The sequence below is a fragment of the Terrapene carolina genome, unplaced genomic scaffold (genome assembly GCF_002925995.2).
Source record: "Terrapene carolina triunguis isolate 2854851 unplaced genomic scaffold, T_m_triunguis-2.0 Scaffold130, whole genome shotgun sequence".
Taxonomy (NCBI): domain Eukaryota; kingdom Metazoa; phylum Chordata; order Testudines; family Emydidae; genus Terrapene; species Terrapene triunguis.
The window spans coordinates 38721796-38738900 of NW_020664481.1; the positions used below are offsets into that span (position 1 = coordinate 38721796).

The 17105-nt window shown below is 39.5% G+C and overlaps 1 protein-coding gene across 1 annotated transcript in view; it reads right to left on the reverse strand.

Moving 5' to 3' along the window:
* Positions 1-17105, reverse strand: part of LOC112103905 (transcription initiation factor TFIID subunit 4-like) — a 205201-nt gene that overhangs the window by 172548 nt on the left and 15548 nt on the right. The window contains 4 exon segments of the mRNA XM_026652640.2: positions 2029-2118; positions 3868-3990; positions 4906-5133; positions 5678-5815. Coding sequence (XP_026508425.1) covers positions 2029-2118; positions 3868-3990; positions 4906-5133; positions 5678-5815 — 579 coding nt within the window.

The following is a 17105-nucleotide window of genomic DNA, read 5'->3' on the forward strand; positions in this document are numbered from 1 at the left end:
CTCTTTTCCAAACTAAACAAACCCAATTCTTTCAGCCTTCCTTCATAAGTCATGTTCTCAAGACCTTTAATCATTCTTGTTGCTCTTCTCTGGACCCTTTCCAATTTCTCCACATCTTTCTTGAAATGCGGTGCCCAGAACTGGACACAATACTCCAGCTGAGGCCTAACCAGAGCAGAGTAGAGCAGAAGAATGACTTCTCGTGTCTTGCTCACAACACACCTGTTAATACATCCCAGAATCATGTTTGCTTTTTTTTGCAACAGCATCACACTGTTGACTCATATTTAGCTTGTGGTCCACTATAACCCCTAGATCCCTTTCTGCCGTACTCCTTCCTAGACTGTCTCTTCCCATTCTGTATGTGTGAAACTGATTTTTTCTTCCTAAGTGGAGCACTTTGCATTTGTCTTTGTTAAACTTCATTGACGACCCCTGACCTATCCTAATCCCACCACACAGGGGAGTAAGGCCCCAAAACCAGCAGCCCATTAGGACTACCTGAAGCATGGATTTAGATCCTGTGAGAAGCAAAAAGTGGATGGGGAAAAGCAGAAGGGCAGAAATGAGCTCCATCCCCACTGTGTGCTGCCAGAAATAAACTGCACCCCTCCTAGGACTGCAGTAAGATACCTCTCCACATAGAGTACCTAAAGCCAGAAGATTTAATTGTGGGTGTCTTAGGGCAATAGCTGCGTACTGTATTATTACTGATGTACTGTACTGACTTCATTAGAAAAGTGTGCTATTGTGTGCTTCATGTTCAGACTGGTTCATCCAAAAAAAAGTTCTAAAAGAGTACACTGTATTTTATGAATAAACTTTTTACTTTTTATATTATGTTCTTTTGAAGTGCTCCTCCAGGCAGCTGCAGGGTTTCGCAGTGCTTACCCCAGGCTGTAGTCACTTTTAACTTTTGTTTTTTATTTAAAAACGTAATTGTTGTTGCCAAGAAATGACTTCAAAGAAAGGGAAGAAGTTAGAACTTTTTGCCAGAGATGGCTGAAGAAGGAAAGCAGGGAAGAGAGTAAAAAGAAAGGGTTAATTATATCCTAGGAGAGAAGAGAGGAGAAAGGAAAGGAAAGAAAAGGAAAGGAAAGGAAGAATTAAAAAATGAGAGGAAAATTCTGCCCTAAACTGACAGATTGCAAGTTGGGAGAAAAATAGAAAACCATGACAACTGGGATGTGGGTGAACAACAAAACATACATGTTTTACATCTAGGAGCTAATGTTGAGTACCAGAGCGCCAAATTCTGCTTACTCTGTTCACATAGGTAAGCAGCTGGAAGTCAATGATAGTTTTGAATAAGTAAGGCAAACAAAATTTAACCGCATATGCTAATTTGGGGGTACAAGAAACAATCCCATTTGATACCACATTTTATAATATTTCTCCCGATGTTCCTCATTATAGGTGAGCCCTGCCCCAAGAGGACCACCCTGACAGAATTTACTAATCAATTATTTCAACAAAAAGCATCAGCATGTTCCAGAGAAGCATTTAGTAATCTCCCTTACACACTGCCATGTACACTGAATGTACTTGATTGCTCTTATTTAGACAAGACAAAAGCACTAGAAAAAAGTATCTCAATATGGGTACTACAAACATACTGATGAAGTAACCTACCATCCACTTCTGACTGGTGTACTTTATTATAGACAATACTGTGTTTATTTATCATAGAAAAGTAAACCCATTACAACAGTAAGATACCTAAAGTCATGTGCGTGGTCTTTAACTACCTATATTAAATGTGATGTAATAAAGCTGCCAAAGACAACCCACTTCTTCACATTTTCCATTTAAATATAGGAATATAATATTCAAGTAACCCACAGAATATTTATGTTTCTAAATTAGAGTTTGTCTTCTTTTTCTATGTGATCTTAACTAAAATGTTCTAGACAGTCAAAACTGATTACATATTGTGTGCTAGTTTGTAGATTCTAAAAAAATTTAAACCTGAAGTAAGGAAGCCTATTCGGTAGATACATTTAAGAGCTAAACAATATTTATATTCACCTTCAGGAAAGGTACTAGATATGGCTGAGGAGATGATTTCAGCTCTGACTGAAGGCAGCCTGTAAATTCTTCTGGATCAATCTTTGCATCCTGGAGGGGAGAAAAAAAAAATAACTATTTGGGATGTTTCTGTTTTCTCAAAGAATGAGAACATATACTAGGACAGGCTAACATTGTGGAAATATTTATATATCTCAATAGATAAGCCATAGATCAACAGGGACTTCTAAAGTTTAAAGTCTCTCAAACTCATCCACGGCTATCAAATCTTTCTATCAAGAACTAATATACACACATATATATACACACACACACACACACACACACACACACACACTGTGCTTCTCAGAACTCAGGAACCTGTGACCTTTATGTATGCAACTCCCTCAGGGATGCACACTTAAAGAAACAACTGGATCCCACAAACATGCAAGTCTTTATTCAATACTTCCATTCTGTTGATAACTTTCAGACAGTGATTTCTTTAAAATACTAATCCAAAAATTGGTATTTAAAAACAACCTTGAAAAACTATTATAACATTTACTAGCCCTGGCACAAAACCTATCAGAATAAGAAAAAGATACTTTACTCGATGGTTAAAAAACACCACCACCCAGATGAGTGAACAAGTAGAATTTTGGAAGTAAGATTTAAAATAGAAGAATTATATGTATGTATGTTTATTAGTGAAGATGAAGGATCTATTGAAGCTAAGTACATTTTTAATGTTTCTGAAACTATCATTAGTTAAATACTTATAGGCTGTCTAATGATTCAGCTATCCTACTCTTGAGACTCTCTGTGGTTAATATAGTATAGTAGAGAAGAAACAAAATATACCTGCTATATTTATTTTTCAATGTTTTAAACTTTAATTCTTTAAAACTATTAGTTTTCAAAAGTTCAAACTAATTTTTATTGGAACCACTAATATTTTTGTTGGATCACTTTTATGTGGTAAAGAGTCTTAGACTTTCCAAATCAAAATGTTTAAAATGTGCAAGTGTTCCTTGATGATCAATTCAAGACCATCTTCTTCTTTCAGGTGCATATTCCTTGGCATACACAAACAATGCGAGCTTGACTATTTGTCAAAGCCTTTGATAAAGTCTGTTTGCAGTGTATATCTGTTCTGTAGTGTACACTGAAATATTTGTAGTACTGGAGGCTACCATAAGTCAGTTTTTCTGCAGGACCAATCACATAGATTCCATCTACTGAAAATACTATTTTGGTCACGTAAGTCATTTTGTTTAAGTTTGGAATTTTTGAAATCCACAGGCATTCAGGCCCCACTCTTGCAAAAAGACCCCCAGGGCTCTGTTTACAGAATCTTGGCCTTAGTGACTTCTTAGAAAAATGTTTCAGTTAGTCCCCGATCATGCAAGCTGTTTCGGAAAGGCAGATCCCTACATCCCTACAGAGCCCAAATTACTTGAATGGGACTTTAATCGTGACATAAGAGACGACAGCTTACAGGATAAGAGCCACAGAGAGCTCTCACAAAACATATTTATTATATTTCTAAATAAACTTTATCAAAATATTATCCATCAAAACAAGAGTATTGTTCATAATGTTTATTAAATATTGTGACATTAATCAGCATTTTAACCCGCTACAAGCAAAAGAAAATACAGCTTGATTAACAATCAATTGTGAGGTTGCATTCAGTGCAGAAAAATTTGTATGACCATTTTTATGCATCACTTTTACCTTTCAACATTTCTGTACTGCAAGCAGAAGCTAAAAATAGATGAGTATCAAATTCAATAACAATTTTCAGCATCTATAAACAGCACGTACAATACACAATTAACACAGCTTAATATTTACCAGCAAATCCTGAACCAGAGCTTTCACATTATGGGATGTTTCTGGAGAAGGTGAATTATGGGAAGCAAGTTTTATCAGGGTAGCTAAAAAGTTTTTGCATTTCTTCACATTCTCTTGCATTTCCTGTTTAAAAAAAAAATCTGATATACATAGTATTTTGATATTGGTCACTGCTTAGACTAATACATGAAAATAATGGGAAAACTAGAACATTTCTTATCCAAATAAAAGCAATTTGAGAAGTGTCTTCAATTATTTGGCTATTGCCGCTGTAGTTTGGCACTATCTTCACTTCCATTTAATCACTAATAGTCATACCATACAGTTACTAACTAAATTAATCACAGAAATATTTATTTTTCATGTCTGATATGCTATCATTCATTATATCCTTCATGGAACTGTAACCCTACATGATAAAAAACCATTATGAAATGTCAAAAATCCAAGCAATCACTGAGATGGCAAATACTGAATTCAGTTTCTTTTTCCTATTTTTTAACTTTTTAAATTACTATTCAATATAACATCAACTGTACCCAACAAATCAAATAGTAAATAAATACATTTCAAATATTATCATGTCTAAATCCCAATTTATTTTATCAGTTTACTATAACATATGTTCTAATCTTAACCCACCATGACCTTTAAAACTATCACTTTGCCATATACTGAGGACAAGGCCACTGATATTATAGAACAACCTGTGTATGCACACAGTCATAAAAATGGAGTTGAGCAGTATAATTAGAGGTCTATTTGTTTCAGTTACAGAAATACTCCTTATATTGCACAACACTTGGACAAAGTTGGCCAAGTTAACTGTCAAGATCAGTGCTAGTCCCTCAAAGTATTTAGCTAAAATGTGTTCTTAACAGAATATATAAGGATGCCACTAACAGGATGTTATGGGAATTGGGTTGGTGTGAAAGCTCTTCTTGGTATTAAATAAAACTGAAAAGTGCACACATAACCAAGAAACAAAATCCCTATTAATGTTCTAACATTCAAACATTCCAGAACTTACATACAAACCTGTGATACAACGGTAGTCCCTGGTACAGGAGAGCTAGGTATGACCTGGGGCTGTGCTGGTACTTGTGCTGTCGTATGAGGTGGAAGTGGCAATCGAGGCTGACCTTGGGGTTGTGCTGGGGTTTGAGTTTGTCCTCCAAAAATTACCGTAGGTTGTTGAGTTCCTGGGGTTCCAGTTGCTACTGTTGCTTTAATTAAGCTCTGAGCACTTGTAGTAGCTATTGATACCTGATAACATTGTTATAATCAAAAAGCAGATAATTACCTTCTTTAATATCTTTTATTCGATAATAAATCTTTAAAACCCCAAAACTGCAAACTTACACTTCCCTTCTACTGCTGAGTTTAGCAGCTTATTACAACAAGAAAATATTCTTCCTTAAGGTTACAATTTGAGAGCTCAAATGTGTCACACCTTACTCATGTTACTTTACTTTTTGAGTGGTCCCTTTAATTTCAATGGAACTGTTCAAAGAGAAATGTATTACTAAACAGGAATGTGGGTGGTATAATCTGGCTCTTTCACATTAGAGAACTTGAGGGGCAAATTTACCACTGGCATTAATGTGTGTAACTCCCAATGGCAGTGAGTTTCGCCCTCACTATATTTGGAAAATAAACTCATGGATAAAACTCATTTTTTCCTCTTTGTAATACAAGTAGTATATTAATATTTATCACCAGAACTCATTTAGAAAACCTTACCTATATGACTGGTTGCATCGGCATTCATTTTTGTTCGTGTTGTGCTGGTAACACTTTTAATACTTACTGTAGTGTGTGACAGAGTGGAGCCTCCATGTAAGGTTGCAGTAGATGTAGCACTAACTGGTGTAGCAGTCGACTGTACAACTTTGGCTTGCCCTGGAAGTCCCAGGTGGACAGCAGATGCGGCTACAGAAGTTGGTTGCTAGTATAATAAGAGAAAAAGTATTAAATGCACTCATATTAAATTACTGACAATGCAAAAAGTACAAAGGTTCTTTTACACAGTGATGAAATGAGTATCTAATAATTAACCTCTACAGAAGTTTACCAAAAAAGCATCATTTATTTTTAATACATAGCAACATGTAAATGATCAAATTGCTACACCTACAGTAAGATAATTCTTTTATTCATATACAGATAAAAATGTCCAGGTGTATCTTCTTCCCTATTCTTTTGAGAACGTGAGCAGCAACATGCACCATTTTATTTTGAACAAGTGTTTTATATTGCTAAAAGCTAGGAACATTACTAAAGCATCTTAATATGTAAATATAAGACAGCAGAGCATAGGAAAAAAAGGACAGTGTGAACTGGGGGGGGAAATTCATTAACATTTTCTGTCACATGGATGCATTACAGCAGTTATAATATGGCATATACATGTCATCACTAAATTAAAATTTTTAGATTATATTTGTAACTATTACATACTGATCTTGTAGTCATGCACTGGTTCTGTTCAGTATTTTCCTTGAAAAATTAATACAGATAGAACATTTAAAAAGAGAAAAAAAGATAAGTGAACTCCCACATAGCAGTCCAGGGGAAACCGGGCAAAGATAATGTTCACCTCTAGGCAGGGGCTTCCAAATTGTGATATAAGATCTTGGCGTTCCATCAATTCACTTCACAATAACGTATAAGGTGGTGGTACGTGAATGAATAAAGTTTGGGAGTCACTGCTTTAGAGAGAGGTGCTGGATGCATTATTAACAGAGCATTTCTTAATCCACAGAGTTACAATGATGGGGACTTCAGAAGGTCCCATATGTCCATCTCTAAATAAGGAAAAGTATGGTGAACTGGAGAGAGGGATTTAGAGAAAATAATGGGTTGAAAGGTAAAGGCAACTCAAAGAAGGAAGCCCACACAATTTTCTTGGACAACTGCCTCTCAGAAGTATATGAAATCTTTCTAAAAATATGCAAAAGAGAAAGGCAGAAAATACTATCAAATGTTTTCGTACACAAAGAATATGCCACTTAGTACCAGGCCGCCGGGGGGGGGGGGGAGAGGGCAAGTGGGGCAATTTGCCGCAGGCTCCGGGCCCCAAAGGGGCCCCCACGAGAATATAGTATTCTATAGTATTGCAACTTTTTTTATGGAAGGGGCCCCTGAAATTGCTTTGCCCCAGACCCCCTGAATCCTCTGGGCTGCCCTGCTTAGTACAGCATTTTGAGACCACCAAATGATAGATCAATATAGGTAAAGTTATCATCAATGTCATCCCCCTCATCTGGATCACTCTCATTGTTCTTATCCACATCAAAAATATTCCTTTCCTCCACCCTTTAACCTGTAAACAAATTAAGTCCAACTATTTCCAGAACCAATGGTACATTTTGTGCATTGCTTAGATGTAACTCTGAAAAATTAGATTATATTTATCTTTATCATAATAAAAGAAAAGTGATTGTTAAAAGCTTATGAAGGAAAATTATTCTGACTTATTCACAATCTTTCCCTCAGCAGTATGCTTTAGCAATAACTAGCAATAAAATTGTCCTAGGCAGCCGACATGCCCATTATTTTTAGTGGTCTATTTTCATTTGAGGAGATAAATCTAATACGTTACTACCAAATAAATTTACAACCTAGTCTTAACAATAAAAATGTACCAACAGTCAAAATGTGATTTAATTCTACGTGTATATTTTAGGCTACATATAAAAATTTATTATGCAGCATACAAACACTGACAGAATAAAATTATTTGTGAGTAAGAAATACAGAAAGCCCAGTTTTCTAAATGGGCTCCAAGTATGCAAACCACAAAGAGTAAAATTTGCATCAAAGGGCAACTGTGAATACAAATAAAGTAATTAGAAATCTAACTACCTGATTCACATAGGAAAATTCAAATGCACCGACAAAACTGTACATGTATCGAGATCCTTGTTGACAATGTGGCCAACTATTTATTATAGTCTGAACCTTACACTCCCTTGGCAATGTGCATCAACCTTGACCTAGGAACTCTCTTTAGTGGTAAGAGGTAAATTCAGTATCTATGACCATTAATTCTTAGGCTCTCTGCTGATTCAGCCAAGAAGGATGCCAATTAGTGCCCACTGTGATTACAGAGCTTTATAATAGATACATCTGTCCACTAAGAACTAGAGAGAGAGACAGTGAGAGAGACCATACATTCATTATAGGTGAGGCTGATAGCCCTGCTTATTAATTACGAAGGCTGCCCAAAACTTCCCATAATCAGACCCGATTTTCAATTGCTTATAACTTTGCCAAATTCACTGTTTGGGCTGAAATTTTCCATGACAGGTGTCTACCTCAGCCTGAACTCTTCTGGAAACTTTCAGCCAAACAGTTCAGCTATTACCAAGAATGAGATTAGAGAAAGATACATTTTTCACTTATGTTAAAAAAAAAATTCTGGGGACCTTTTCTTTGGAATGCTCTAGTGCTCCAGGCTTTGGAATGAGGACTTGACATTTGGCAAGAGGTGACTTTTGTGTCAGGGATGTGCCCTATTGCCATGACCATGAAAATCCATCTGAATTTGGCCAAGTCATAAGCCTTTGGCAAATCGTATTTCACATATGCTCAGTAGAGATTGGATGAGGAACTGGCGGAGAAGCAGGGTATGGGAGCCAGTAGAGATGTGACTGGAGGCAGAGAGAGAGAGAGCAAGTGCAGGGGAAGGAACAGGGTCTGGCTGGACAACGAGACTGAGCACAAGGAGCCAGGGAAGAGCAATGGAAGGACTGGGGATGGCTGGGCAAAGAGAGTGGGAGCAAGAGCACACGGGTGTTCAGAGGGGTGAGACTACGACTGGGTAGGTGAAGAGATGGGAGTGGCATGAGGATCCAGCGGTGGGGAAGAGATAAGACTGGGACAAGTTGGAGGGGACAGGGCAGAAGGGTCAAGCATGAGGGAAATGGGCAGAAGAGTTTGTGCCCATCTCCCCTTCCACACCAAGGAATAGAACTCAAATCCTTAGTCTCACCATTCCTCTGCTGACAGCAAATATCTGTGAAATCCACTAATAAAGTGTGGCATTGCCCATTGGTGCCAGTCCACCTAGAGGGTAACAACCTACTTCTGCTATCAGTTACTCCATTGGCTCAAGGGACAAAAGTGTGTGGTGGATGTAAAGGTTCCAGCTCTGTGATGAACCATGTGGGTGTCAGTATAATGCTACATGGCAGAATTTCTGTTAAAAAAACATTATTAAGGATGCAAAGTCAAACACCCAAAAGTTAGGAAATGCCAGAATTAAAGTTGCCCAAGCAACCTTACTTCAGCCCCCTTCTGCATATGCAATATGATTAAGGTATTTTTAGTAAAAGTCATGGACAGGTCACGGGCAATAAACAAAAATTCACAACCCATGACCTGTCCATTACATTTACTAAAAATACCCCTGACTAAAAACCTTGGAGGGGAGTGGGGAGGGGCATGTTGCTGGGGTGCCGCCCCGAGGGGCTGCTGCTGGGGGGGATGCCAGGAGCACCAGCTACTGGGGGCTGCTGAGCAGCGGCTGCTCTGGCCGCCCCCAAGACTGCTGCTGGGGGCAGCCGCTACTGGGAGGGGACCAGGGGGCCACTGCTCAGGGAGGGGCTGGGGGCTGCCCTAGGACCCCTGCCAGGGACCACCAAGCAGCGGCTGCTCCAGCTGCCCCGGGACCGCTGCTCAGGCAGTCCCAGGGCCAGCCACACGGGACCACCCAAGCAGCAGCTGGTGTGGCTGGCCCCGGGTCCACTCCAGCACCAGCCAGTACAGCTGGCTGTGGGGCCGCCCGAGCGACTGGCTGCAAGAGCTGCTCCAGCAGCAACCTGAGCAGCTGGCCCTGGAGCCAGGTGCTTGGGCAGCCCTGGAGTCAGCATTACTGGCCACTGCAGAAGTCATGAAAAGTCACAGAATCCGTGACAGACACAGAGCCCTAATTACAATATGGTCTTTAATTACATGAGCCCTTTTTTTTTTTTCACAGGACCCCTGCCTCATTCTGTGCATTGGATGGACCTGCTCCGAAAATGAATCAGGATTGCACAATGAAGGAGGCTGCTATCTACAGGATCCATCTCTTTTTTTTTTTGGCAGAAGTTGGAATGTGTGTAGTGAATGAGGCAGTGGTCTGCAGGAAGAAAAAGGACAGTCTCATGGTTAAGGCAGTTTATTGCTACCCTGGAGAACTGGATTCTATCCCTGTCTCTGCCCAAGAGGTCCTCTCTGATGGTAGTCAAGTCACCTTTCACCAGGAACCATTAATTGTGCGTTCCTCATTTCAGGGGTGCCTGACTTGGGACCCTCCGGTTACATTTGCACAAGTGCTGAGTGCTCACAGTTGAACTCAATAAGAACTGTGTTCTGAACAAACAAAGTGCCAAATAATGCTAAATACTCTTTAAAATATTAGGTCCTAAATGTCTCAAATTGGGCATCTTGCTGTGCCACAGTTTGCTATCTATAAAATGGGGATAATAAATAATAATACCCCCTCATCTCGCAGGGGGGTTTCGAAAATAAATCCATTAATGTTTGTGAAGCATTCATATGTGACAATGACAAGCACCACAGAAAAGCGTAGGAGGGAACTAATAATTCTGTCTTCTGAGCAGTGTTTGAGGAGAGTGCAGTAAGTAAGGTATGGGGCCATATAGTGAACAAGGAGAAAACAAAACACTGAAATGCTGTTCATTAAGTGAGCACCATTCATCCTGTGCACTGAATGAGGTAGTAGTCTTGTGGGGAAAAATAGTATGTGAACATGTCATTAAAGACTGTATCATAAAGCATACACACAAAAGGATTGAATTAAGGTTGCACAGGCAACCTTAATTCTGGCATTTCCTAATCTTAGAGTGCTTGACTTTGCACTCAAACATTAAAAAGAACATTAAGGTTCTTTAACATAGCTTTTTCTGACTAATTTTATGTAGTTCACCAAGTAACCGTCCCATAGTGATGATATGAACCAGATTTGAACCAATGGCCTACTGACAGAGGTGGAAAGGGATTGCTGATGAGCTGTGAAGAGTCATCTGTCTGCTTCCTATTCCTCGCCACCCTCATACACTATACTTTCTTAAACCTTGCTCCAGAGTTTGTTAATACTTGTAGATTAGATAGGTAGACAAAGAGGTAAATTTAAGATCTGTCTGGAACAATGAACAGATTGTGAACACTACTGCTGTTCTCACAAGAGGAAAAATAATTTACTTAAAATTACAATAGTTACACTATTATTTTTGTAGATTCATAATGTTTTTAATGCAGAAGGGCTTATCTTGGATACCCACATTGAAGAAATATTTTATGTAGATTTAATAGGCAAAGAACTTTCAGTTTTCTTAAGAGACCTCTCTAGAAGGAACAAAGGCCCAGACACGCATTCAAAGCCTCAAGCATTCCTTACCAATCACCCCAGCAGCATCTTCTACTGGATATCAATCTTCTTTATATTTATGTGGAGGAGGAGAGGGGAATCTACCTGACAGACTAACAAAATCTTTTTTTGGTTTGGTTTTGATAGCTTTCAAGATTTTTTTTTTTTTTTAAAAACCTTGAGCTGGGATGTCTTCCATACTCAGGCAGCCTAGAAGCAATAAACAGCATCATCATAAAAAGGTTGAGTTGTCTGTCTTTAAAAAACTGGTTGTAACTGACTGTGAATCCCAGTGACGATTCAACCTGGTGATATTCTACAAAAAAGAGCTTTCAACCATGCTTGTAGCTGTTTCCTTTGCTTCACACTGATGCTGATGCTAGGCTTCAGTTACATAGAGGGTGACAATCCTGGAATCTATTATATAGATCAGGGGTTCGCAAACCTTTTTTGCTCTCCAGTCACCCAACTCTGAAGGCAGCACAGAAGTAAGGGTGGCAATACTGCAACCCCTCTACAATATACTTGCAACCCCTTTTTGGGTTGGGAACCCCAGTTTGAGAAACACTGATATAGATAAAAACAACAAGGAGTCTGGAGGCACCTTAAAGACTAACAGATTTATTTGGGCATAAGCTTTCGTGGGTAAAAACCTCACTTTGCAAATTTAACACCATTAATCTGGGCTTGACTAGGGACTGGGAGTGGCTGGCTCATTACAGAAGCAGCTTTTCCTCTCCTGGAATTGACACCTCCTCATCCATTATTGGGAGTGGACTACATCCACCCTGATTGAATTGGCCCTGTCAACACTGGTTCTCCACTTGCGAAGTAACTCCCTGCTCTCCATGTGTCAGTATATAATGCCTGCATCTGTAACTTTCACTCTATGCATCCGAAGAAGTGAGGTTTTTACCCACGAAAGCTTATGCCCAAATAAATGTTAGTCTTTAAGGTGCCACCAGACTCCTTGTTGTTTTTGTAGATACAGACTAACACGGCTACCCCCTGATACTGATATAGATGAATTTGTCTGAGCCAGATAGCAAGAGAAAAGGGTATGGTCCCTACAATGTTCTTTAAAGAAGAACAATACAGCTTTTGTAAGGTAGGGTGACCAGATGTCCCGATTTTATAGGGACAGTCCGATATTTGGGGCTTTTTTTAATATGGGCTCCTATTATCACCACCACCACCACCACCTCTGTTCCAATTTTTCACACTTGCTCTCTGGTCACCCCATAGTAAGGTGGTATTTAAAATCCCAAATCATCAACAGAATATATATGGATGCTTCAAAAATCAAGAATGCATTTAGTTTTCAAAATACAGCAACAGAACATAACAATCTTCATGAAATTAAAGTTGTTTTAATTTTGATTGGACATAGTGGTCACATTATATGTTCTCTGATTGGTTGAAAATAATTTAGAAGCAGGTTTGTGGATTGAGTACCACCTACTGATCAAGAATTTATGCTAGACAGGATTAAGTACCTGTGTTCCTTAAGAAAAAAGAATACAGCCCCTGTCCCAGAGAGCAAACAATTAAAATTTGTTCTGTCAACAAACTTCCCAATAAAATTGGTCACTCAAACACAAACACGGCACACAAAGTCATGTTTTTCTTTTTCCTTTGAGAAAATATTCATGGAAAACTAGGGCCAAGTTTGCCAAAAGATTAAGGTTTTTGCCCCTTTCAGTGAATCTGGACCATGGTTTAGTTTCTGATGGAAACTGCGAAACTTACCCTTAGCAGACTTTGGCTTTTAAGTTTTGAGTTTGCACAATTCAAAACAACACTCAATGTGAACCCCACTGAACCCAAACAAAACGTCTGTACACAGCTTTAGTAATATTTTTATTGTTTAGATGTCTCAAAAAAAAAAAAAAAAAGGAGGCTTCCACAGTTTACATTTGTTATTTTTTAAATAACAACACAGGGATACCTAGAGAAGACTTAAGGCAAATGGAAGAGAGCATATGCAAAAGACCAAACCTGGCAGTTTGGTAAAAGATCAACAAATCACAAATACTTTTTTTTAAACAGAAATTGATGGTGTGGTTGGTAGCACCACCTATTATTATATTACCTCCCATTCTCAGTCCTTATTTTCAGATGCTTATAACTTCACCAAAATTTAACCATTCCGACCGAAATTTTATATGATGCACGTCTACCTCAGGCTGATTTTAAAAAAAACATTTTTTTCAGCCCAAATAGGTCACCTGTTTTCAAGAACAAAGTTAGTAAAAAATTAATGGTTTTTTTTTTTATTGGCAAATCTGATTTTTTTTTAAGATATGCTAGTACACCCACACTTTAGAGCACGGACTTGAAATATTGCTGGAGAGGGTGTGCTTTTTGTTATTCCCATTAAAATCCACCCAAATTTGGTCAAAGTATAAGCCTTCAAAAAACTGCAGTTCACACATGCTTAGTAAAGATTTGCTAGATCTTTGCAGCTTTAAAATCTCTGCAGATTCTGTCTACAATGAGCATACTCCAGCCTGGGGCTGCAGGGGGCTGAGCAGGACTTTCTCTGCAACTGTAGCTCTGTGCTTCTGTGGGCCAAGCTGGGGCAGGGCACTAGAAATGAAAGCAGAGAGACTCTCTCCCCTGTGCTCTCAAAAGCCCCACTTGCTGGGCTCAGGATACGCCCTGATTTTTATGCAGAGGGGAGAAGAGCTGGACTGGGGGTGAGGAGGTAAGGATGGGGCAGTGGGGAGCAGAATGGGACAAGGAACACTGGTGGGTGAGACTGGGACTATAGGTTCGCTGGTGAGGAGGGGAAAACTGGGACTATAAGTGAACATAGAGGGAGACTGGACCTGGGATCAGAAGAAGCATGAGGAGACAGTCTGGGATGAGGAGCCAGGATGGGGAAAACACAGGACTGGAACAGGACGCAGGGGGATGGCAGAAGTTCCCGCGTTCCCCTCTAGAGCCTGGAATGGAACCCAAGACCCCTGAGTCTCACCACTTCTCTTATGTCAGCAAGTATCTTTGAAACCCACTAGTAAAGTGTCTCATCCCCCTCAAACAAAGGAAAATATCCTACGACTCTCTATCGGTTCAAGTGGTCTGTGATGGAAGTCTAAAGGTTCCAATCCTGCTGATGATTCATGTGGGTATCGATATGATGGTACATGATGAAACTTCTGTTCTTTCAGTTTGTTTTTTGAAAAACCTAGGAAATTACACAAAAATAACTATGTTAAAAGAACATTACTAAAGGTGCAAAGTCACACATTCAAGTTAGGAAATGACAGAATAAACATTGTCTGTGCATCCTTAATTTGAACCCTTTGTGCATATACACTATGAAACAGTCTGCAATTATATGATCTCATACTATTTTTCTTGCCTTAGGACCCCTGCCTCATCAGTGCCAGATAAATCTGCTCTGGGGATGATCTGGGGTTGTATAGTGAAGGAGACATTTGTCTGAGGGACCCTTGCTTCATTTGTTGCAGAAGTGGCAACGTGTAGTAGTGAATGAGACAGGGGACTGCAGGAAGAGAAAGAACGGTTTCATAGTTAAGACAGTTGAATGTTGCCCTGGAGAACTGAATTCTATCCTTGCCTCTGCTAGAGAGTTTATTTTGAGATACTAGTCAAGTCATTTAACCCAGTGGTTCTCAACCTATTTACCATTGTGGACTCTCTGTGGGCCGCATCCATAACAATATATATACTACCTGTATGGCCCTGCAAATGTCACGTGGGCCACAGCTGTGTGCTGACTGGACCGCAAGCAGCCTTCGGGCTGCCAGTTGAGAACCACTGACTTAACCCAATTTCTTCACAATTGGTCACTAACTGTATGTTCCTCATTTTATGAGTGCCTGACTTGAGACCCTATGGTTACATTTGCAGATGTGCTGAGTGATCACAGCTGCAACTGAATTCAATGGGAGTTGTGTTATGAAAATATAAAGTGCTATATAATGCTAATTACTAAGAAAAATCAGGTCCTGAGTGTCTCAAATTGGGCATCTAAAATTAATGGATAATTTTTATCTGAATCTCGCTGTGCCTCAGTTCACCATCTGTAAAATGGGGATAATACCACCACCTTCAATTCACAGAGGTGTTGTGAAAATCAATTCATTACTGTTTGTGAAGCACTCAGATATTATCGCGTTGTGTACCACAGAAAACCCTGAGGAAATTAGTAACTCTGTCTTCAGAGCACGGTTTATATAGTGTGCTATAAATACAACCTGGTTTCACATACTGAACAATGACCATAAAACAAAATATTGAACAACTGCTCATTAAGTGAGCACAATCCCTCCAGTGTACTGAATGAGGTTGGAGTCCTATGGAAAAAACAGTATGTGATCACGTAACTAAAGACTATCATAACACATATATGCACAAGGGGATTTAATTAAGGTTACAGAGGAAACCTTAATTCTAGCATTTCTTAACTTTTTATTTAGAACCTTAAGAATGTTATTTTAATGTAGTTTGTGTGTGTGTGTGTGTGTGTGTGTGTGTGTGTAACATCCTATGTATGTTTAAATTGCTATGTAAGAATATTCCAAGTACATAAATAGTAGAATTTACATGTACCAGTGGTTAAATTTTTCTAATAGAATAATTATATATCCAAGGTGAACAAAAGGCGGAAAGATGGTCAACTCTAGCCTAGACCTCACAGAAAAAAAGCACAGTCAACCCTCCTCCACCATATCTATTCGTCTCCCACCTACATATCTAGTACTAATATTTCCTCACGTGCTGGCAGCTTACCTTTCAGCATTCAAACAAGGCTAAATTTCCTTCTCCCGGGCATATCCAAATACTCTAGGAATATTTTTTTTAATTGTTAGGGAGAACAGAAGGTAAGTGACACTTTAAAATAGGTATATTTTGGGACCTATTAACATGGACAAGTATTTCTTTAAATAACATAAATGAAGAGAGAGAACTTGAAAAAGAGATCCAGTTACTCACTGTGGAAAAACACTGGATATGTGTTAGGTTAACTCTTCCTGAAACTAAATTATAGGATTGGGAGTGCTCTTGTCTGTAAAGATAAGCCATAACAATTCAAAATGCTCTGCAAAGAGAAGGTATGAACACATTAACATTTGACTACACGGCACCTGGTGTTATCTGAAAGTACATTAAGGCTATCAGAAATTTAATTCTCAAAAGTGATCAGGGCCGGCTCCAGGCACCAGCCCACCAAGCTTGTGCTTGGGGCGGCACCTGGAGGGGGGCGGCGCGGCGCTCCGGCTCCAGCCGCCGGGGAGAGCGGGGCCACGGCCTGGCTCGCTGCCCTCCCCCCGGCGCTCCAGCCGCCGGGGGGAGAGCGGAGCCCCAGCCGGGGCTCGCCGCCCTCCTCCCAGGGCTCCGGCCGCCCTCCCCCCCGGCCGCCTGGGGCGGCAAAAAAGCCAGAGCCGGCCCTGAAAGTGATGACTAAAATAAGATTTAACCAACTCCGGAAAAGCATCAGGCTGATCAATGATGACCAAATATTCCCACAGAAAACTTGATCAGCAGTGTCACATGCAGGGCAAACATCACAAAGAATTAACAGCGAAGACTCTTCAGATCCTTGCTGACAGTTTTAGTTCTATGTTAAGTTTCACTGATACAAAGGCAGTTCATTAAACGCAACATTAACATTAAGGTATGTTTGCATTTAAAGAGATTACGTATATGGGTAAAACATCTATAGAATCAGGGTCTAATATTGCATATAAGATTATTTTTTTTAAATCTACAACTCACATTTCTATCTCTCTGGTATACACTGGAACTGTAATTTTACCACCAGTTTCAGATTACTGAAAGTACCATTATTTTTTACTTTTTATTTATGCAGGTAGCAGCAGTCTGACTA